The sequence below is a fragment of the Rana temporaria genome, chromosome 6, assembly GCF_905171775.1.
Source record: "Rana temporaria chromosome 6, aRanTem1.1, whole genome shotgun sequence".
Taxonomy (NCBI): Eukaryota; Metazoa; Chordata; class Amphibia; order Anura; family Ranidae; genus Rana; species Rana temporaria.
This window is the reverse complement of record NC_053494.1, coordinates 8,483,624-8,506,123: the sequence shown is the minus strand read 5'-3', so window position 1 is coordinate 8,506,123 and position 22,500 is coordinate 8,483,624. Positions and strand designations below refer to the sequence as shown.

Here is a 22,500-nt window from a genome sequence, read left to right as displayed (position 1 = left end):
GTTCGAACCACTGCGCCGACATATACCGAGCGCAGTACACTCGGGTATAGTCGGGCGGGCTCGGCTCCTCTCGCGGTCACGTCCTGTGCGTCCTGTACGTCCATTACGCGAGAGGAGCCGAGCCCGCCCGACTATACCCGAGTGTACTGCGCTCGGTATATGTCGGCGCAGTGGTTCGAACACAGCACGGGAAGCGGGGATGGCCGCAGAAGGCCGCCGGACCGGACGAGGCCGCCGATGGACGACGGGCAGGACGCGATGGACGACGGGCAAGACACCGACGAGGGGCATCCAAACTGTAAGTATTTTTTTTTTTGCAGAAATCTTCCTTCAAGTTTGGGGGTGCGCGCTATACGACGGGGCGCGTTATAGCCTGATAAATACGGTATATTATACCTCTCCTCTCTGTACACTGTACTGTATATATTATACCTCTCCTCTCTGTACACTGTGCTGCACATAATATACTCCTCCCACTAATCATCAAGCCCGTTGTCACACACGTACGGAAAGTCGGTTGGTTCAGCAGGAACCTGTGTGATCCTCTCCTAATGACTGGCTTCTTTGGAACCAGGAGAGGGCTGGCAGCCTTAGGCCGGGGGGGCAAGTCCAGTCAAGTGGCCCATAGAACGTGGAAAAGTGATGGATCGAGGCCCCCCTTACATCAGAGTCCTCGTGTCTGTGCAGAGAGAGAAGGGGATGTCAGTGCTGGGGTGCGCTGAGGCTGAGCTATGTGCGAGACGAGACATAGCTCAGCTCTGCAGCCATCTACCTCGGAGCTGACACAGGCACGGCTGCACAGTGGGAGGTGAGCAGCGGCCGTGACCTGTGTCAAACAGAGCTCCAGCAGGCATATTCCTGCTCTGCAAAAACAGCATTTGGTAGTGGCGGCCGGTGACTGTGCATAGTGTCACCAGCCCGGGGGGAGATTTCCACCCTGCCCCCCCTGCCAGCCCTCCCCTGTTTGGAACGATCTCATTGCATTCAATCAGAGCATGTAGCCAATGGCTGCAGCTCTGATCTGTGTATTCTGGTGGGAGGAGGGGGGGAGGGGAGTCCCCGCTGTCAGAATACAATAGCACAGTAGGGGAGATCCCCGTGTCATGTAGTTGTGGGGGATCTGTCTGTTTTCTTCCTCCAGCCCCCTCTGGTTGAAGGAAAACAAACATTGCGTGTTCATCCAGCCTTAGATCTCCGATTCTCCTTCCCACTCCCGGGCCGCCACATGTTTTCCTTTTATTTATATTCCAGCCGCAGAGGACGGGGGGAAGGTGGATTTTTCCTGCTCGTGTGGCGATGTGGAAATCCCCTCGTTATAAAAAGATGAACTTCAAATGTTTTGTATTTTATGTGCCTGGAGGGGAAGAGATTCTGGAAAACATTGCGAGCTCCGATTATGTCCAACACAATGAGATGGAAGGAATGTGTAATATACGGAGCCCGGCGACCAGAAGATCCACCAGACAGGAAAAAAAACATCACCTTTCACATAAACCCCATTGGCGTACACATAGACATGACTAAAGAAAGTTATATACAGTAAAACCTTGGATTGCGAGCATAATTCCTTCCAGAAACACGCTTGTAATCCAAAGCACTTGTATATCAAAGCATTTTTTTTTACAGAGTATAAAAGAGAAGAGAGGCGCCTCTTAGGCCCCGTACACACCATAGAATCCATCCGCTGAAAAATCTCAGCGTATCGGTTTCAGCGGATAGATCCTATGGTGTGTACACTCCAGCGGATCTGTTTCCGCGGATATTTATCCCCGGGGATGGATTTCCAGCAGATCGAATATTCGCTGACATGCAGAACAAATCTATCTGCTGGAATCCATCCCAACGGATGGATCCGCTGGTCTGTACAGACTCACCGGATCCATCCGTCCGAAGGGATCCCCCGCATGCGTCGTAATGATTCGACGCATGCGTGGAATTCCTTTATATGACTGGGTCGCGCACGTCGCCGCGTCATCATCGCGGCGACGGCGCGACACGTCATCGCCAGAGGATTTCGGCGCGGATTTTGATTCGATGGTGAGTACACTCCATCGCATCAAAATCCGCGCAAATCCTCGAGAGGATTTATCCGTGGAAACGGTCCGCTGGACCGTATCCGCGGATAAATCCTCCCGTGTGTACGGGGCCTAAGTGTAGCAATAAGTTGCTAAATGTTGTCCCTTCATTATATGTAACCGTATTGCTACACTAATGCCGCGTACACACGATTGGTTCGACGGACCGTTTTCATCAGACGAACCGATCGTGTGTGGGCACCCATCGGTTTTTTTATCCGTCGGTGAAAAAACTAGGGGCCAGATTCACAGCGGAGATACGCCGTCGTATCTCTCAGACTATCTATGCGGCTGATCCATAGAATCAGTTGCGCATAGATATTCCTAAGATCCGACAGGTGTAATTGTTTTACACTGTCGGATCTTAGGATGCAGTACCGCGGCCGCCGCTGGGGGGAGTTTGCGTCGTAAACCAGCGTCGGGTATGCAAATTAGCAGTTACGGCGATTCACAGCGGATTTTCGCGTTCGCTACGTCGCTGCTAGTCTAGTTTCCCGTCGCAAAGTTAGTCGTCGTTTTAGGTGCCCTAACTTTAGACAGCACACGTATGTGCTGTTTAAAGTATGGCCGTCGTTCCCGCGTCGAAATGTAAACATCCGGGAATACGAAAGTACGCTACGCACGTCGCACGTCGTTTGAAAAAATGACATCACTTCGCGCAAAGCACGGCGGGAATTTCGAAATGGAGCATGCACAGTAGGTCCGGCGCGGGAGCGCGCCTAATTTAAATGGCACACGCCCCTTTGAATTACGCGGGCTTACGCCGGTGGCTGCCAGCGTAAGTTTTCACGCAAGTGCTTGGTGAATCAGGCACTTGCGATGAAAACTTGCGGCGGTGTAACGTATCTAGGATACGTTACGCCGGCGCAATTCTACGTGAATCTGGCCCTAGGAACTTGATTGAAATGTTTCTGATGGTTAAAAAAAACGATCGAAAAAAAAACACGATCGTCTGTAGGCACGTCCATCGGTTAAAAACCCAAGCATGCTCAGAATCAAGTCGACGCATGCTCGGAAGCATTGAACTTCATTTTTCTCAGCACGTCGTTGTGTTTTACGTCACCTCGTTCTGACACGATCGTTTTTTTAACCGATGGTGTGTAGGCGCAACTGATGAAAGTCAGGTTCATCGGATATCTGATGAAAAAATCCATCAGTCCGTTTTCATCGGATGAACCGATCGTGTGTACAGGGCATTAGAGGCGCCTCTCTTCTCTTATACTCAGTTGTGACGTGCCGCTACTTGTATATCAAGACATCGCTTGTATATCAAGGCAAAATGTATTAAAACATTTTTGCTTGTCTTGCAAAACGCTCTCAAACCAAGTTACTCTCAAACCAAGGTTTTACTGTATTTCATTTAACCACTTAAGGACCCCTTCACGCCGATATACGTCGACAGAATGGCACGGCTGGGCACATCCACGTACCTGTACGTGTCACTTTAAGCCCAGCCGCGGGGTCGCTGGATCAGTGGGAGGAAAAATGCCCAACCACTGGTGTCAAGGGAAGGAATAGTGCGCCACTATTCATGTCAGTTGTTGATGGAATAGTGCCACGAGGGTTGGAAAGAAACAAGCAAAGGGCCACATCCGGCACCAGGGCCACAGTTTGGAGGCCACCGCTTTGTACCATTAATTATTGGGTCCTCTTACCTGTGACATTGACTTCAGTGATTTTACTTGGGGGTACCCGTCCCCAGACATCCACCAGGCTAGCTGTATGTATGACCAGATGGCTTCCACTCAGGACCCCTCGGACGTCATCGTATGAAGAGATATCGCCACGGACGAGCTTGACCTTTACTCTGTCTAAGAAAGGAGTAAAAAACCGAGACGGCTCAGGACCAACGAAAAGAACTTCAATAAAAACACAACTGACTATATCAGTCCAGGACCTTGTGAGGTTAACTGGACTTGTTCTGTATTGTTGTTTTCTACCTCCTCCAATCTAGGGTGACCACATTTCCAAACTGCCATTTAGGGACACCCCCCCCCCTCCCTTCCTAAAAAAAATATAATTTTTATAAGTTTTTTTGTGACCCCCCCCCCATAGATTTCACTGGTTCATCCTGGGACCTGTAGTTCTTCACTGGTTGGGGGGGGGGGGGGGTCACAACTTCAGCTCTTAGGGGTTCATGGTGGGACCTGTAATCCTTCACTTTTGGGGGTCACATCCCAACATGAACTCCTAATATCTAAAGATGTGCCCCCCCACCCAAATAAGAAGGACTACAACACCCAGCATGAACCCCCTGAGATCTAAGGGTGTGATCCCACAGATTTCACAGGTTTATGCTGGGACCTGTAGTTCTTCACTAGTTTGGGGGGGTGTCACATCTTAAGCTCTGAGGGGGGGTGTCATGCTGGGACCTGTAGTCCTTAACTTTGGGGAGGTCACACCCCCCTCAAAGTAAATGATTACCAGTCCCAGCATGAACCCCTGATATCTAAAGACTTGACATTATAATTATAGTGCATGCCCAACGATCTTCACTGGACATTAGGTGTGGCGTTTCCTATACCCATAGCAAACCAAAAAATTAAATTTTCCATAGCCTCCCATCCCATTCCACTTGACCTAACCTTTAAGGATAGTTTCCCACTTTTACACTAAGATCCAATGTATTACCACACAAGGGTTGACATGCATTGTGTTAGGGCAGGTTGTTGGAATGCAGAATTGTATTTTGTGCAACAACTACTGTACATCAGTATTTAGTAGGGGGATATATTCTTCAACCAGTAGATGGCAGCATTTATGTTTTTAGCTGTATGCTCTATCTTTATTCTCCGAAAAAAAAGTTCCTGTTTCCTGTTTGCAGTTAAGCAGCAGAGAATGTGTGTACCGTCTGTCTGTTCTGTAGGGCTATATACAGAATTTATAAACACAGGTCATTCAGATGAATGGGCTGGCAATGCACCAAGAGGTCCAAGAAGATGGACATGATGCCCCCTCTAGGTCTTTGCAGCTGGTACCCCTGATTGTGCACCACCGCGCCTGTGCAGTGTATTCTCCATAGCCCCATAAGCCTCAAAAAATGTGTGACATGGGTATCTCAGGAGGGTTTGTGCAAGGGTGGGGGGGGGGGGCGTCTTTCTCACCAAGATGAGGAAGTATGAGATATTTCCCCACAAAACTCTATTGCAATTTCCTATGTTAAAGTGGAACTTTAAGTCCAAATGAAGTCCTACTAGATCACTTCAGACTGGCCCCTTTTGAAGGTAAAGCTATGTAAATCCTTAAAAATAAGCACCTATACTTTGTTAAAATCCAGTAACACGTTGTCTCCCCCTGCTCTGCACATGCTTAGATGATCTCTATTCTTGGCACTGTGCAGAAAACGTACAAGCCAATCTGCTGATAAGCCTAAAGATTTATTGCTGCTCGGGGTCTCTGGTCTTCAGAAAAATGGCTGCCTCCAGCAAGAACAAACCGGAACAATGCTGGAAGCAATTTACAGCACACCCTTATTTTGGTAGCATCATTATTAATGTGGAATGTATGTTCCTTGCTAAAGAACGTGATTTGTTATCAAGATGTTACGGGTAAAGTTCCACGTTAATGGGGGAGGAGCAAAATGAATTAAACAAGTAAATGGGAGTGAAGGTCCCCTTTAGGGTGTGCAGCACATATTTAGAGTGATACTAAAAGGTTTGGCTTTTTTTTTGTTAAATAACAAACATGTTACACTTACCTGCTCTGTGTAATGGTTTTGCACAGAGCAGCCCTGATCCTCCTCTTCTTCTTGGGTCCCCAGTGTGCGCTCCTGGCTCCTCCCCCGCGGCTGAGTGCCCCTAAAGCAAACTCCTTGCTCCCGTCCTGCTTTGGTCTGTCCATAAAGGCACACAGAGCACGGCCCGGCCCCACCCCACCCCTGCTCCCTCCTCACTGGCTGTGATTGGTCCTGCTGCTGTGTCTCAGCCAATGAGGAAGGAGAGACCCAGGAGAGCCCCTGCCCTCATGCACATCGCTGGATTGGGCTTAAGTGTTGGGGGGGGGCTGAGGCCCCCCTCACCCCCCTTAGCCCCCCCAATACTTACTCAAGCCCAATCCAGCTGCACACTGAAGGTTGTTTAACCTTCATGCATAGAATGCCTTTACAACCACTTTAACCGGTTAACGCCCGCCGCATGTATATGTACGTCCACAGAATGGCACATACAGGCATATGGGCGTACATGTACGTCCCTGCCTTTCCGCGGGTCGGGGGTCCGATCGGGACCCCCCCGCTACATGCGGCAGTCGGATACCCACGGGGAGCGATCCGGGACGAGGGCGTGGCTATTCGTTTCTAGCCGCCCCCTCGCGATCGCTCCCCGGAGCTGAAGAACGGGGAGAGCCGTATGTAAACACGGCTTCCCCATGCTTCACTGTGGCGGCTGCATCGATCGAGTGATCCCCTTTTATAGGGAGACTCGATCGATGACGTCAGACCTACAGCCACACCCCCCTACAGTTGTAAACACACACTAGGTGAACCCTAACTCCTACAGCGCCCCCTGTGATTAACTCCCAAACTGCAACTGTCATTTTCACAATAAAGAATGCAATTTAAATGCATTTTTTGCTGTGAAAATGACAATGGTCCCAAAAATGTGTCAAAATTGTCCGAAGTGTCCGCCATAATGTCGCAGTCACGAAAAAAATCGCTGATCGCCGCCATTAGTAGTAAACAAAAAAAAATAATAAAACTATCCCCTATTTTGTAAACGCTATAAATTTTGCGCAAACCAATCGATAAACGCTTATTGTGATTTTTTTTACCAAAAATATGTAGAAGAATACGTATCGGCCTAACCTGAGGAAATAAAAAGTTTTTATATATATTTTTGGGGGATATTTATTATAGCAAAAAGTAAAAAATATTGAATTTTTTTCAAAATTGTCGCTCTATTTATGTTTATAGCGCAAAAACTAAAAACTGCAGAGGTGATCAAATACATCCAAAAGAAAGCTCTATTTGTGGGGAAAAAAAGACGCCAATTTTGTTTGGGAGCCGCGTCGCACGACCGCGCAATTGTCAGTTAAAGCGACGCAGTGCCGAATCGTCAAAAAGTGCTCTGGTCTTTGACCAGCAATATGGTCCGGGGGTTAAGTGGTTAAGGTACAGATTTCTATTCACTAAATAGTTACAAAGGCCCATATTCTCTCTAAAAATCCGCGGGCTGCGCTTAAGGCACTTACACTCCGCTGTCCCAACTTACAGGAGCATGTGCTGTATTCCCCAAACACTTGCTCCGTAAGTTGGGACGGCGGAGTGTAAATGCCCCGGCGTAGCCTGGCCCGGCTTGTATTCAAATTAAGCGCGCCCCCGATTCTAATGAACTGCGCATGCGCCGGGCTTCAAAAAGCCCAGTGTGCATGCTCCAGTTCTCGGCGGAAAACGTCAATGACGCTGACGTGTGCGTCATTGACGTAAAGTCGTATTCAAGAACGACTTACGTAAACGACGTACCCGACGAAAAAAACACGACGCGGACCCGACGCCATCCGTAACATGGCCTAGGTGGGACTTGCGGAAACTTACTCCTCATATAGCAGGAGTAAGTTTCGGCTTACGCAAACGACGTTAGCGACGGTTACGCGACGCAAACTCGTTCGGGAATCGGCGTAGAAGGATCATTTGCATACGCAAATGAGTCCTTCACGTAAATGCCATCTAGCGGCGGCCGGCGTCATTACATTTAAGATCCGCCAGTGTAAGTGACTTACAGATGGCGGATCTTAAGTGTATCTATGCGAAAATGATTCTAAGAATCAGTCGCATAGATACGCGGGCCAAAAAAGGGAGATACGATGGAGTATCCTGAGATACTCCATCGTAACTTCTCTCAGAATATGGCCCATAGTAACCAAGTGGCGTTTCTATATATATATTAGTCATGCGGCAGGAACATTCCGATGGATTGGTGGTATCTACAAGCTGTGTTTGGTGCACATGCCGTAATTATCGGCGCCATAATGGTGTCACGTGCCGTAATCTTCATGCAAGAAGTTATTTGAAAACCGCACACTTCCAGTTCTCTATAGAGGAAGACCAGACTGCGGAAACACAACAGATCATTAAATAAGATTGGACGGTTTAATTTTAGCGTGACCTCTCCATGCACCTGCCAGACTGTACCGTGCGTGTCCGGTCACCTCCCTGACTTCATCCCAGCTGTTTCCTCCAGATGCATTTTTATGTCGTTTTATATACAGGAGCCATGTCTGGAGTCCTGGGAAAGGACGGTATGAGGTGGACACATTATGACGATAATCCTGTCCCTTAGATCTATGGCCAGGTGTGGTAAGAGACACGTATCCCCTAAAAGAACAAGGTGGGGGGGGGGGGGGGGTTATGGACAGGATATTGGGCGCTACCAATGACAGGAAAACTTGCGTGATGGAGTTGCAGAGTTGCGATTAGTCACGTAGTGGAGTGCAGTAGGATACGCCTCTCTTTTGCGTGGATTTTCAAAGCCCCCAACTCCAGCTTATAAAACTTTTAAAAGGAAATTTAAAAAAAAGTATCCGCCAGCAATTTAGTTTCTTTAGTTTTGGATAGAATCAGGATGGATTGGAACCCCTGTCAAGTTTTTATTGCTAAAGTATTGAAAAGACCGGAGTGCCGCACTAGTTTGTACAGTTCAAAAAAAAAAAAAAATTTTATTCTGCAGCAACATCCAACGCATTTTGGAAGCCCAACACTCCCCCTTCATCAGGGCTTGTAGAGCAATAACCATAGAGTGAGGGATGCTGCCTGAACTGTAAGTTGGAACCCATGTAGGAATGAATGTACAGGTCATGCCTATGGCTATCGTTATCCGGGCTCTTCCTTGATCTGTATACACCTACCTGGGTTCCAACCTACTGTTCAGGACGATATCCCTCACCCCAGGGCTGTCTTAATGAGAGGACACACCTGGGCACTGCCCAGGGGCCCGAGCTGCATGGGGGCCCCCTGCACTTTCCCCAAAGCAGCTGGCCCTTGAGCCCACTCTGCCCCGAAATTGGGGGCCCCATGATGGCACTGAGAGTAATAGGTACACAGGGGAGGCAGTCTGCCTCCTACCTACTTGATGTCTGTTTACCTGCACTGTCATCATTGTAGGGGCCCCAGAGCATTACTTTGCCCAGGGGCCCATGATGCTTTTAAGACGGCCCTGCCTCACCCTATGGTTATCAGTCTACAAGCCTTGATGAAGGGGAGCGTTGAGCCCCGGAAACACGTTGGCTGTTGTTGCAGAATAAATTATTTTAATGGTCATGCCTATGGCCATCTTTATCAAGTCTCTTGGTTGATCTGTATATGCCTATCTGGGTTCCTACTTACAGTGCAAGAAGGTATTCCGCAAACCTATGGTTATCAGTCTAAAAGTCTTGATGAAGGGGCGTGTTGAGCCCCGGAAACACGTTGGCTGTTGTTGCAGAATAAAATCTTTTAATGGTCATGCCTATGGCTAGCTCTATCCAGGCTCTTGGTTGAACTGTATATTGCTACCTGGGTTCCTACTTACAGTGCAGGACGTTATCCCTCACCCTATGGTTATCAGTCTACAAGCCTTGATGAAGGGGAGTGTTGAGCCCTGGAAACACATTAGCTGTTGTTGCAGAATAAAATATTTGAGCCAATGCATTTCAGGGGTTCTGCCACTCCCCCTTTATCAAGGCTTATATAGAAAGTAACCTCAAAATTGACTGGACTTAGTAGGATATTGATGCTATTCATATATAGGAGGTAACTGGAAATATCACCAGCAGATTGTGTAGCGAGGACAACACTATGTACAATACACACACATTCTGTATACGCCCCGATGAAGAGGGAGTGCCTGAATCTGTAAAAACGCATTGGTTCTCATTTTTTACCACTGATCTATTTAAAAACTTTTCTGGTTTTTGGTATGATGCCATGGTTTCTTCCGGAGTACCCCTTGAAGAAGTCACGTGATCTGTGACGCTACATGTCGGGAGGAGTCAGTGACATCACTTCCGGTGTCGCAGGTACCCGTTAGCAGCGGTGAGGAGGAGAGCCTTGTATCCCTCTCTATGTCTACATCTGGTTTTAATGCATTGTACAAGACGATAATTTTGTAAATGGCTTATTGTTATTCTCAATAAAATCCAAGTTTTTTATATAGTTCTGCACAATGAAAGTTTTTGTTTTCTCGCTCTGAGTCACTCCAGGAATCGGCCGATGTTTCCACACTAAGGAAGATTCTGAAAAGACCCAACTTAGCAGCATAGCCCTGCCAAGAACATCTAATGCTGCGTACACACGTTCGGATTTTCCGACGGACTTAGATAGAGAGCGGGTTCTCAAATCCGTTCGTCTGTATGGAATTCCGACAGGAAAAAAAAACATGCATGCTCGGAAACAATTTGACGCATGCTCGGAAGCATTGAACTTAATTTGTCTCAGCTCGTCGTAGTGTTGTACGTCACCGCGTTCTTGACGGTCGGAATTTGGTGTGACCGCGTGTATGCAAGCCAAACTTGAGCGGAATTCCGTCGGAAAAGCCATCCGATTTTTTGCCAACGGAAAACTAGAGCTGCACGATTCTGGTCAAAATGAGAATCACGATTCTTTTGCTTAGACTAAAGATCACGATTCTCTCATGATTCTCAAAAACTGAATGCCAGAAACCCCCCCCCCCCCCAAATAAATAAACCTGTGATTTATCTGAAAATATGAATATATAAAAAACAGACCAGTGATATGTCTATAATGTTAAAGACCATATAACTCCTATGAGTTATATGGTCTTTAACATTATAGACATATCACTGGTCTTTTTTATACATCAGAAGCAGTACCGCCGGCAACCACTACGTTGTACAGAGAAGCCCAGGCATCCATCCAGCGGCGCAGGCTGCTGACGTCGGTTTCGATATCGGCGCTATTTGCTTTCCACGCTGGTTACGTGGAACCGGCCGTGAAACAGAAGAATCGCGAGTCATCCTGCGGGGAGATCGCGGGGGGGGGGGTATGGAATCGAGATCACGATTCTCTCCGCGATTAATCGTGCAGCTCTAGTGTACACGGCACAAGATTTAAATCTTCAAGGCACCGGCACGACTAGACCCAGTGGGATCGCTCCGTAAGGTGAGCGGGCATTGCACCCGGTGGTGGAGGTGGTGTCACTTATCACTGGAAAGGAGCACTTTATGAAGTTAAACCCTTTAAGAGGACTTTTTGCATATGGAACGTTGTTCAACAATTGTTCATTATTTGTTATGTTATGTTTATATATACTTGATTGATTGATTGATTGATTGATTGATACTATGTTGAAATAAGCGCACAATTCTTCAAGTATTCATTCTGGAGTACGTGAGCAGCCTCACTGAGCCAGCTTATTCAGAACAATAGTCATTCACAGCATTGAATATCAAAAGTTTGGCACCTCTTATGCATGAATTTCTGCAAAAATATGCCCGGATTTTAACCCTTCCCTACTCTAGCCAAAACCAAAAAAAGGCGTTTTGGCTATACATAGACTTTAATTACTGTCCCGGGACTAAAAATAAAAATGGCCCCTCCCACTATATTCTGGTGATGTCACCGGTTGACTCACTGCTCTGCAATCCAGTGCCCGTCATCAAGCGGACTCGCCCCTTTCTTGACACAGATCAGCATTGACCTAAGCAGCCAATTGTCAGGCCTCAGCATGTGGATGTGGCACAAAGTGTACCTGTCCTTAGGACCCGGAGAGCACGTCCGGTGGGGGCCAACCATTGGTGGCTGTACAGTGTTCCTCTACCTAATTTCTTTCCCTATAACAGAGCCCTATCTACATCTCCAGAGTTTTGTTATTGCGCCATGATATTGTGTAAGGAAAATTAGGCCACAGAGCTTGCCACAAAGGCACGTGGCTCTGTTATTATTACACTCAGACATATGAGGCCATCGGATGTGTCGATCTTCTGCCAATCTTGTGACACTCATGGATATGTGTGTAGACACAAATGCATACGATTTCTTTATTTAGCAAATTCGGTCAAAGGCAGACAGGCACAAGCTAGAGAAGACAGCAAAGATGTGTAGCGTTTGTTCAGTACACTTTACTTGTGCCCCATATCTCTGCATGCCAGTATGCCAGGGTGACCCTTGTCAAATGTCAATCAGTTTGGAGAACTGGCTGGCAAAAGGTTCCTAAAACAGAAAACCATTGGCAACCGAACCAATGATTTCACATTGACCTCACTTATTTACAGCCATTGTACATCATCCTCCTTCGCTGATGCTTCGGGAAACTCTGCTTGAGTGTAGGAGGCCCGGGGTCGCCATTGGCCCTCAGTGCCTCTGTCAGGTGCTGTACACCTCTACTCAACCACCCTCCCTTCATCACTGCTACGCTCTACTCAACCACCCTCCCTTCACCACTGCTACGCTCTACTCAACCACCCTCCCTTCATCACTCCTACGCTCTACTCAACCACCCTCCCTTCATCACTGCTACGCTCTACTCAACCACCCTCCATTTATCACTGCTACGCTCTACTCAACCACCCTCCCTTCACCACTGCTACGCTCTACTCAACCACCCTCCGTTCACCACTGCTACGCTCTACTCAACCACCCTCCCTTCATCACTCCTACGCTCTACTCAACCACCCTCCCTTCATCACTGCTACGCTCTACTCAACCACCCTCCATTTATCACTGCTACGCTCTACTCAACCACCCTCCCTTCACCACTGCTACGCTCTACTCAACCACCCTCCCTTCATCACTGCTACGCTCTACTCAACCACCCTCCCTTCACCACTGCTACGCTCTACTCAACCACCCTCCCTTCATCACTGCTACGCTCTACTCAACCACCCTCCCTTTATCACTGCTACGCTCTACTCAACCACCCTCCCTTCATTACTGCTATGCTCTACTTAACCACCCTCCCTTCACCACTGCTACGCTCTACTCAACCACCCTCCCTTCATCAAAGCTACGCTCTACTCAACCACCCTCCCTTCATCACTGCTACGCTCTACTCAACCACCCTCCCTTCATCACTGCTATGCTCTACTCAACCACCCTCCCTTCATCACTGCTACGCTTTACTCAACCACCCTCCCTTTATCACTGCTACCCTCTACTCAACCACCCTCCCTTCATCACTGCTACGCTCTACTCAACCACCCTCCCTTCATCACTGCTACGCTCTACTCAACCACCCTCCCTTCATCATTGCTACGCTCTACTCAACCACCCTCCCTTCATCACTGCTACGCTCTACTCAACCACCCTCCCTTTATCACTGCTACGCTCTACTCAACCACCCTCCCTTCATCACTGCTACACTCTACTCAACCACCCTCCCTTCATCACTCCTACGCTCTACTCAACCACCCTCCCTTCACCACTGCTACGCTCTACTCAACCACCCTCCCTTCATCACTGCTACGCTCTACTCAACCACCCTCCCTTCATCACTGCTACGCTCTACTCAACCACCCTCCCTTCATCACTGCTACGCTCTACTCAACCACCCTCCCTTCATCACTGCTACGTTTTACTCAACCACCTTCCCTTCATCACTGCTACGCTCTACTCAACCACCCTCCCTTCATCACTGCTCCGCTCTACTCAACCACCCTCCCTTCATCACTGCTACGCTCTACTCAACCACCCTCCCTTCATCACTGCTACGCTCTACTCAACCACCCTCCCTTCATCACTGCTACGCTCTACTCAACCACCCTCCCTTCATCACCGCTACGCTCTACTCAACCACCCTCCCTTCATCACTGCTACGCTCTACTCAAACCACCCTCCCTTCATCACGGCTACGCTCTACTCAACCACCCTCCTACAACACGTACGACGACACTATAAAGGGGAAGTTCCATTCGAACTGCGCCGCCCTTTGGGCTAATTATGCCAATTCCCCTTCTCATAACTTGCTTCTGAGCATGAGTGTTTTTTTCCCCCTCGTTAAAGCCTACACACAACAGTTTTTTTCACGATGAGAAAAACGACGACATGAACGTCGAGAAAAATGCTCTGGAGCCCACACATGACCGTTTTGCACGACCAATTAAAAAAATGGCATTTTTCTCGCCATGAAAAACGGTCGTGTGTACGCGGCATGAGAGGCAGAAATTGCTCATTGCTCAAGGAACCCCGAGCAACCTCTGGGAGAACCCTAGGCATCCATGTAACCCTGGTTGAGAAACCCTTCTTTAGAATGTAAGCTCTATGAGCCGGGCCCTCCCAGGGCTGGACTGGGACAGAAATTTGGCCCTGGAATTTATCCAGACTGGCCCACCTTGACAGGTCTCTCCCATGGCGGCCAGACAACTCCCGCAACCCCCCCCCCCCCGGCCACCCAAGCCCCCTCTTCCCCTTCACTAGCCACTAGCCATTCTACTTTATTAGAGTAGAACGGCTGGTACTGGTACTCTTATAGGCAGTACCAGTGGGGAAGCTAGACATTATTTAGGGAGAGACAGAGGAGCGGAGGGGGGCGGCGGTCCGCTGTCACTGAAGCCGGACCACTGAGCCATCGGCCCACCGGGAAACTCCCTGTAGTCCCGATGGCCAGTCCATCCCTGGGCCCTCCTGTACCTTCGGTATTGTACTGTACTTGTGTTGTCCCCCCTCTACATTGTAAAGTGCTGCGTAAACTGTTGGCACTATATAAATCGTGTATAATAATAATAATAACCACTTTGAGCGTCCATGCTTGTGGTAGGTTTACTGTAAACTGGGCCAGACGATTGTCCAGGGATATCCTCCTCATCTAGTTCTGTAAATTAAACCATTTAGACGCTGCCAAGTGGCCTGTGGCCCTTCCTGGACTCTTCCTGGACTCTCTTTTTGTGTGTATTGTCTCATATAACTGGTAAAGCTCAGGGACTTAGGAACACGTAATACAACACACAGTGCACCGATGAATGGGGCCATTATTTCCATTCCTGGAGTACGTGGAATAAAATGAATACCGGAGGACAGAACCCGATTCACAAGAGCAGAATAGGAAATACACTGAGAAATCATTGACGGGGCCGATCCGCCCTATAGGCTCACTATGCAAGCCGCTTAGGGCCCCGCAAAGTTGCGGAGGGCCCCCCAAATTACTGGAGGCCCCGCCTGGTGAGAAGAAGTCATTTTCGGCCTCTCACCCCGCTTCTCAACTTGCTAGCTGCATTGGAGAAGAGGTAAGAAGTCAGCACCCCCTGCTTCTCACTTTAATGTAAGATGTCCTTACCGACAGCAGAACACCCCCTCCCCCCGCTTCTCAACTGTACTTTAATCTTTAATGTGACATGTCACTGTCAGGAACCCCCCCCCCCCCTTCTCAACAACTTTAATGTGACATGTCATTTTTGGCAGACCCACCCCCCCACCCTGCTTTTTGCTTAGTAGGGCCCCAGGGAGGACAGGATCGGCACTGATCATTGACATATTTGATCACAATGAGAAGACTGGGATGTACAAAGCTCAGACAATGGTGACAATGGTGAGACTGATACAAAGTATCACAAGCAAAAGCTTCATTGTTACTCGCATGTCTCCTTAGTGGGAAAATACTCAGCTTTTCCCATTACTACAGACTACAGTTTGGGCTTTTTATAGTTTATCGCAAAGTCATTTAAAAAAAAACAAAAAAATTACATGTCAAATGCGTTAGTTGACCGCTTGCCGGCCGTCTCCTGTAGAAAAACATCAGCATAATGACACGGCTGCGAAAAGCAATGTACCCATACGTTGCTTTAAATTTGGCGCCGTGCGGACGCGCGCACGCCCCTGCCGTGTGCTCCGTGACCATGCCCAGGGCTGCTGATAGATATCATGGGGCTCCATACAGCCTACCTGGTGGGGCCCCCCACCCAGGGCCGGCCCTACCATGGGACCCGATGGTACTATTGTACCAGGCAGCACTTTCAGGGGGGCAGCAAATTTCCTGCCCGCACGCCATCCCATTCCGCCAGCTCCACTCTCCACTCCACTGTGGGGCTAATTGCCGCCCGACCGCTCCTCCCGTTCCACTCTCCCCTTCACTGTGGGGTTAATTGCATGAACAGAGCCATAACAGGTCCTTTTTATACTCCTATATACATGTATAGTGCCAAGATAGGTCCACTTTAGTTATCATGATATAAAATAATGGATGTGGGGGCATTTTGGTGAACGTAATTTTTTTTTTGGGGGGGGGGGGCAGCATTTCATTCTTGGTACCAGGCAGCACAATGTCTTGGGCCGGCACTGCCCCCACCAATATATCAAAACAAGATTTTCACTAAAAATACACAAAAATCAGTTGGCAAGCATAATGTAATCCAAAATTATTATGGGGCCCCCAGCGTACCTGGGGCCCCTGGGCGGTACCCATGCATTAAGACAGCCCTGCAGGAGGTACGTCTATTGCACACTATTGTATGTCTATTGAGTGACAGAAAAATACAAAAGCAGAACGGAGAAGGGGCGTTAGACAGGTAAGTTTTGAGGAAGGGCATTCAAGGTAAGGTTGCTAGTGGCCCCCAGTGCAAATATTAAAGCGGGGCCTCCACACTTCACTGCCCCCCCCCCCCCCCCTTTTTCCTGCCCTGATGTGTGACTTGGGAGTGAGCTGAAAACGAATGGAATGAGTAGATCATTGACTGGCACTTCTCATGCATATCCTTCTCTCAGTCATGGGAACTCGAAGATCACGGAAACAGTCTCACAGCGTCTAATTTCACGAAAGGATCATGGGATAATCGCACTTGTTTTCTCAGGATTACAGAGGAGGGTGGAAGCGATCCAAGCGCAGAGACCTGCCTGGAACTTTGACTTCAGGACGTGTATCTCTGTGTTTACACACACACACACACAGGTCCACATCTCTGGCTCTGAGACTGCCAATCGCGGGCACCTTGCGGACATCGCGGCCGCCAGGCACGGACATCGGCACCTGAGTGACGTGGCGGGCTCGCACGCGCCCCCCAGTGGCTGGAGGCCCGAGGACGCGTTATATGACGTCCTCCCGGCATTGTAGAGCCACCTTGTGGCCGTCATTCTACAATGGCCCGGGTCCCAAATGGTTAAAGAAACTTTGTTGCAGATTCCAACCTTCTGTTATTCTAAAGAAATATCGGTTTGTTTTTCTGTCTCCGCACACTCGCTGTCACACTCATGAAATCAGCATTTCTTTCCCCCCCAGCGCCATCCGGGGTGATTATGTCAGCCATTCCGTGTGGGTGCTAATTATAGGCCCATGCCACATCGTCTGTCAATGCCGGCTGGAGACATAAATATTACAGTACGTCTGGTCCGGGGAATGATTGCAGCATTTCTGTTATAACTCGTAGAAAGAGAAACGTTTTTATGACTTTATCTCCCTCTCCCGCTCTGTCTCCTATTGTCACCGCCGGTGCCAGCTTTCACGCGGCTTATCGCTACACAAAAGATAGCTTAATCACCCCCCAACCACATCCCGGTGCCTCCAACGTCATATTTGCATTAATGATTAACGCCTTTGTGCACTTTTACTGTGCATACAGTGGCCCATATTCTCTGTAACTGTCCGCGGGCGGCGCGTAAGGCATTTACACTCCGCCGCCCCAAACTACAGGAGCAAGTGCTGTATTCCCCAAACACTTGCTCCGTAGTGTGGGGCGGCGGAGTGTAAATGGCCCGGCGTAGCCACGCGTATCTTCAAGGGGGCGGCTTCTATTCAATTTAAGCGCGCCCCCGATTCTAAGTAACTGCGCATGCGCCAGGCTTAAAAAAGCCCAGTGAGCATGCTCCAGTTCTCGGCGGAAAACGTCAATGACGCCGACGTGTGCGTCATTGACGTAAAGTCGTATTCAAGAACGACTTAGGGAAACGGCGTAGCCAACGGAAAAACACGACGCGGACCCGACGCTATCCGTAACATGGCCTACGTGGGACATGCGGAAACTTACTCCTCATATAGCAGGAGTAAGTTTGCGCTTACGCAAACGACGTTAGCGATGGGTACGCGACGCAAAATCGTTCGGGGATCGGCGTAGCAGGCTCATTTGCATAAACAAATGAGACCTTCACGTAAATGCCATCTAGCGGCGGGCGGCGTAATTACATTTAAGATCCGACAGTGTAAGTGACTTACACATGTCGGATCTTCAGCGTATCTATGCGAAAATGATTCTAAGAATCAGTCGCATAGATACACGGGCCAAAAAAGAGAGATACGATGGAGTATCCAGAGATCCTCCATCGTAACTTCTCTCAGAATATGGCCCAGTGTCACTGCACCCAGAAGTGAGAATTCAGGAGCTTAACGATGGATCATGGGGGTTACATAGCAAACATTAAATGGGGCCCCTCCACATAACTCGCTCTGTAGCACAATCTGTAGACTTTGGGGCAGATCCACATAGCGCGGCGCATTCTTCCGTCCGGCGTAGCGTATCTCTGATACGCTACGCCGCCGAAACGTACAGGTTTATTTTTGTATCCTGAAAGAATTTCCGCCGTAAGTTACGGCGGCGTAGTGTAACTTAGACGGCGTAAGGGGCACGCAATTCAAATGTATGTGACGGGGTCGTGTTTTATGTCAATACGTCTTGACCCGACGTAAATTACGTTTTTTTTTAACTGCCCATGCGCCGTCCGTGGGGGCATCCCAGTGCGCATGCTCGAAATTAACCCGCAACAAGCCAATGCTTACGAAGGTGACGTCATTCTACGCAAAGCCCTAACATTTTCAAAATTCGACGCGGGAACGACGGCCATACTTAACATTGGCTACGCCTCATATAGCAGGGGTAACTATACGCCGAAAAAAGCCTTACGGAAACGACGTAAAAAAAAATGCGCCGGCCGGACGTACGTTCGTGGTTCGCCATATCTAGCTAATTTGCATACTCGACATGGAATTCGACGGAAACGCCACCTAGCGGCCAGCGTAAATATGCACCTACGATCCGACGGCGTACTAAGACGAACGCCAGTCGGATCGAGCCCAGATTCAGTCGTATCTTGTTTTCTGGATACAAAACACAGATACGACGGGGCATTTTAAAAATTACGCGGCGTATCCATAGATATGCCGGAGTATCCATAGATACGCCGGCGTAATTCGTTTGTGGATCTGGCCCAATATGTGTCATTGATCATTAGCTCTTGGATTCGTGACTGTATTAGACATACAGGGTAATTTCAGTCTATAGTACAAGCAGTGGCGGTGCGTCCATAGTGGGCACAGGAGCGCCGCCCCCTCTCTCCTCCACCCGTCACTCAAGAATAGATCCATGCATTGCACGAATCTATCTATTGTCGCCGCTGCCGCCCACTAATCAGGTGTCAGGCCCCCTGTTGAGCGCCGGCCATCTGAATTACAGCGGTGGGTGTGTTTTGGAAGTGCCTGATTAGAGCCAGAGGCTGTAATAGGCTTCCTGATTAGATCTTGCGGGCTCTAATCGGCTTCCAAATGGTTAAAAAAAAAGGGAGCGCACTGCTGTGTGTTCCCTGTTTAAACATTGCTGCGTTAGGGAATTGCTTCCCTAACACTGACCCGCCTCTTGGGCCCCTTTAATGCAAAAAAAAAAACATGAGGGGGCAAATCGGGCCCCTGGGGACCATCGAGCCCCTTACAGGTGTAATGCCTGTACCCCCCTGATGGCGGCCCTGGTTCCCGGGCCCTGCAATCTTGGTGTGCCCATTATGAGGGGCTCCCGCTATCCCAGATGGATTTTTATGGATTTTATATTATGGGAAATGCAGCAGGAGAGTCTTCTCACAATGGGGAACTTATCTTAATAAATGTTATTACACAGTGGTGACTGAGAAATGCAAAATGTTTACCTAGCTGTCAAAGTCTACCACATGCACTAATCCACGTAATCCTGAATGACCGGCCTGAAGTCATCTGGAAAGGGTCAGTAAACAAAAACACAAATTGTGCTTCAGGATGAAAAAAAAAAGAAAACCTCTACGTTAGCCAAGACATACACATGAATTTTCCAGCTGTAACAATGGCTATTTTCCATTATCACACTTCGGTTTGCTATGGCAGCCAACAAGAGCTGAAAATAACAGCCACTTTGCCAAAATTAAGGACCCTTGTGACAAATACCACAACTTCCCCCCGAGCATCATTAACAATTTACCGATTCCATTCCCTACTATTAAAGAGGAGATGTATGGCTACACCAAGAGGCTCAGATGTCTAGTCAAGACCTCTTAGTCGGGGAGCAATTCTAGTCAAGACCTCTTAGTCGGGGAGCAATTCTAATAAAGACCTCTTAGTCGGGGAGCAATTCATGAGGGGGATGACAAGGAGGTCTGCCAAATCTCAAACTTTGTGGGGAGAAGGGGGAAGTGGTGATGAACACAATGCCACCCTAATTTTCCCAAATGTCCACAGTGTGTGCCAAGCAGTCATGTGCAAGCAGTCATGAAATCAACTTATGCCAGCTGCGGTGGCTCAACGCGATTGGCACTGCGCTGATAAGCCATTCACCTCTGCAGCTAGGGGTTCGGATCCCGGTTTCGGCTACATGTGAATTGAGTTTGGTGGTCTCAGCCCGGCTCCCGGTGGGTGTGCTATGCGAGGTAAGCCTGCCCTTAGTACGCCCACCCCCCTCCCACAAAAACCACCACACTTACACACGCACTCGCAATTGGGTTAACATGCACGCACTTTGACCACGCGGTCTCTAAAAAGAGAGGCGAAGGACTAACGGGGCTGGTTGAGCGGGCTAGATCCTCTCACTCCCTTATAGGGAGTCCCTCTGCCCTGTTGGGCTTCAAAGCGGAGCAGGTAGGGCGGGCTGTGTGGGAGGACCCCCTCACACCCGCCATTGCCACCCGGGGCATGGAGAACGGTGGCAGATTGCCTCTGGGGGAGGCCTGCCTACTCCCAACTCCTGCAGTCCGGCTCCTCTCTCGAGTACACGCACAAAATACACTTAAAAAAATCCGATCGTGCTAAAACGCTGTGACGTAAAACACAACGACGAGCCGAAAAAAAATGCAGTTCAATGCTCCCGAGCATGCGTCGACTTGATTCTGAGCATGCATGGATTTTTGACCAATGGAGTTCCATACAGATGATCGGAATTTTTTAATCGGTTTTCTATCCATAGGAAAAATTTAAAACATGTTCTATTTTTTTTCACCGATGGAAATAAAACCGATGGGGCCCACACACGATCGGTTCGTCAGATGAAAACAGTCCATCGGTCCGTTCTCATCAGACAAACCGATCGTGTGTGCAGGGCTTTAGACTGTATTAAAGATTTGCCCAAGTCATTATGTTGGCCCTTTGCCCAGGGGAGGGCTGGCAGCCTTAGGCCCGGGGGGAGATTTCCACCCTGCCCCCCCTGCCAGCCCTCCCCTGCCTTTGCCTGATCTCCAAGGCCCAGAAACACTTGGACCACATACTGTATGGATATAAAAATGGACCGTGAACTTTATAAAGCTCTGAGCGACATCATCCAGCGCCCTTTCACCTGGATTCCAGCATATAGTAATTGCTTCTCCATATTTCCTCCCTCAATGTTTCCAGGCCTCCTCCTAAGAGCTCAGTGTTTCCATGAAATTCTCCAGGCTCCTCATGACCTTTTACACCGTGCCAAAAAAAAACTAAACTAAAAGATGTGGAGTGTAGGCGCTGGCACAAATTGCTCACACCCACTTTAAAATGTAAAAGCAGACCTCCAGCCAAAGAGAACAAGCTACAAATGAATACCACGTTTATAGAAAATAAAAATAACAAAACAGGATTTCCTCTGCAAAATTCTTTTTCTGCCACTAGCGCAAAAAAATAAAAAAACCGCAGAGGCGATCAAATACCACCAAAAGAAAGCTCTATTTGTTGGGAAAAAAAGACGTAAATTTTGTTTGGGAGCCACGTCGCACGATCGCGCAATTGTCAGTTAAAGCGACGCAGTGCCGAATCGCAAAAAGGGGCCGGGTCATTGAGCAGTCAAATCTTCCGGGGCTGAAGCGGTTTAATATCTTGACATAACACATGTACACGAAGTATACGTTATCTTTCTTCAGACTCTCAGACTGGCCAACAAGCAGACAAGTCTCCATTGAGAGACCATTCAACAAAATTTGCATTTGTTTGTTTCAATCAGAAAATAGGCAGAGACATGAATGGAATCAATTTACAGAGAGGGCAGGAAATCCTTCTTACCGAGAGATCTTATCAATGTTAATTTCACACTGAGCGGCGGGCTGTCTAGTCACTGCGACATCTGATTAAAATCTGCTACATCATCACCACATGCGATGGAAACGATGAACGGGTTTCAAAATTCAATGCCTACATCTGAGGGTTTCTGACTTTGAAATTTTTGCTGCTCCATATTTCCATTACTGTATCACATAAAACAGATTTGCGCCTTCATAACACACAACTACTGAAATAAAACTCTGGCCACACAGATAGTGCACGGGTAGGGTGACCACGTGTCCCGGATTGCCCGGGACAGTCCCGCATTTTGCAGGTCTGTCCCG

The 22,500-nt window shown here is 48.6% G+C and overlaps 1 protein-coding gene across 1 annotated transcript in view; it reads right to left on the bottom strand.

The window, feature by feature from the left end:
- Nucleotides 1-22,500, bottom strand: part of HSD3B7 (hydroxy-delta-5-steroid dehydrogenase, 3 beta- and steroid delta-isomerase 7) — a 60,086-nt gene that overhangs the window by 15,201 nt on the left and 22,385 nt on the right. The window contains exon 3 of the mRNA XM_040356046.1: nt 3,731-3,886. Coding sequence (XP_040211980.1) covers nt 3,731-3,886 — 156 coding nt within the window. The remainder of the gene's footprint in view (nt 1-3,730; nt 3,887-22,500) is intronic.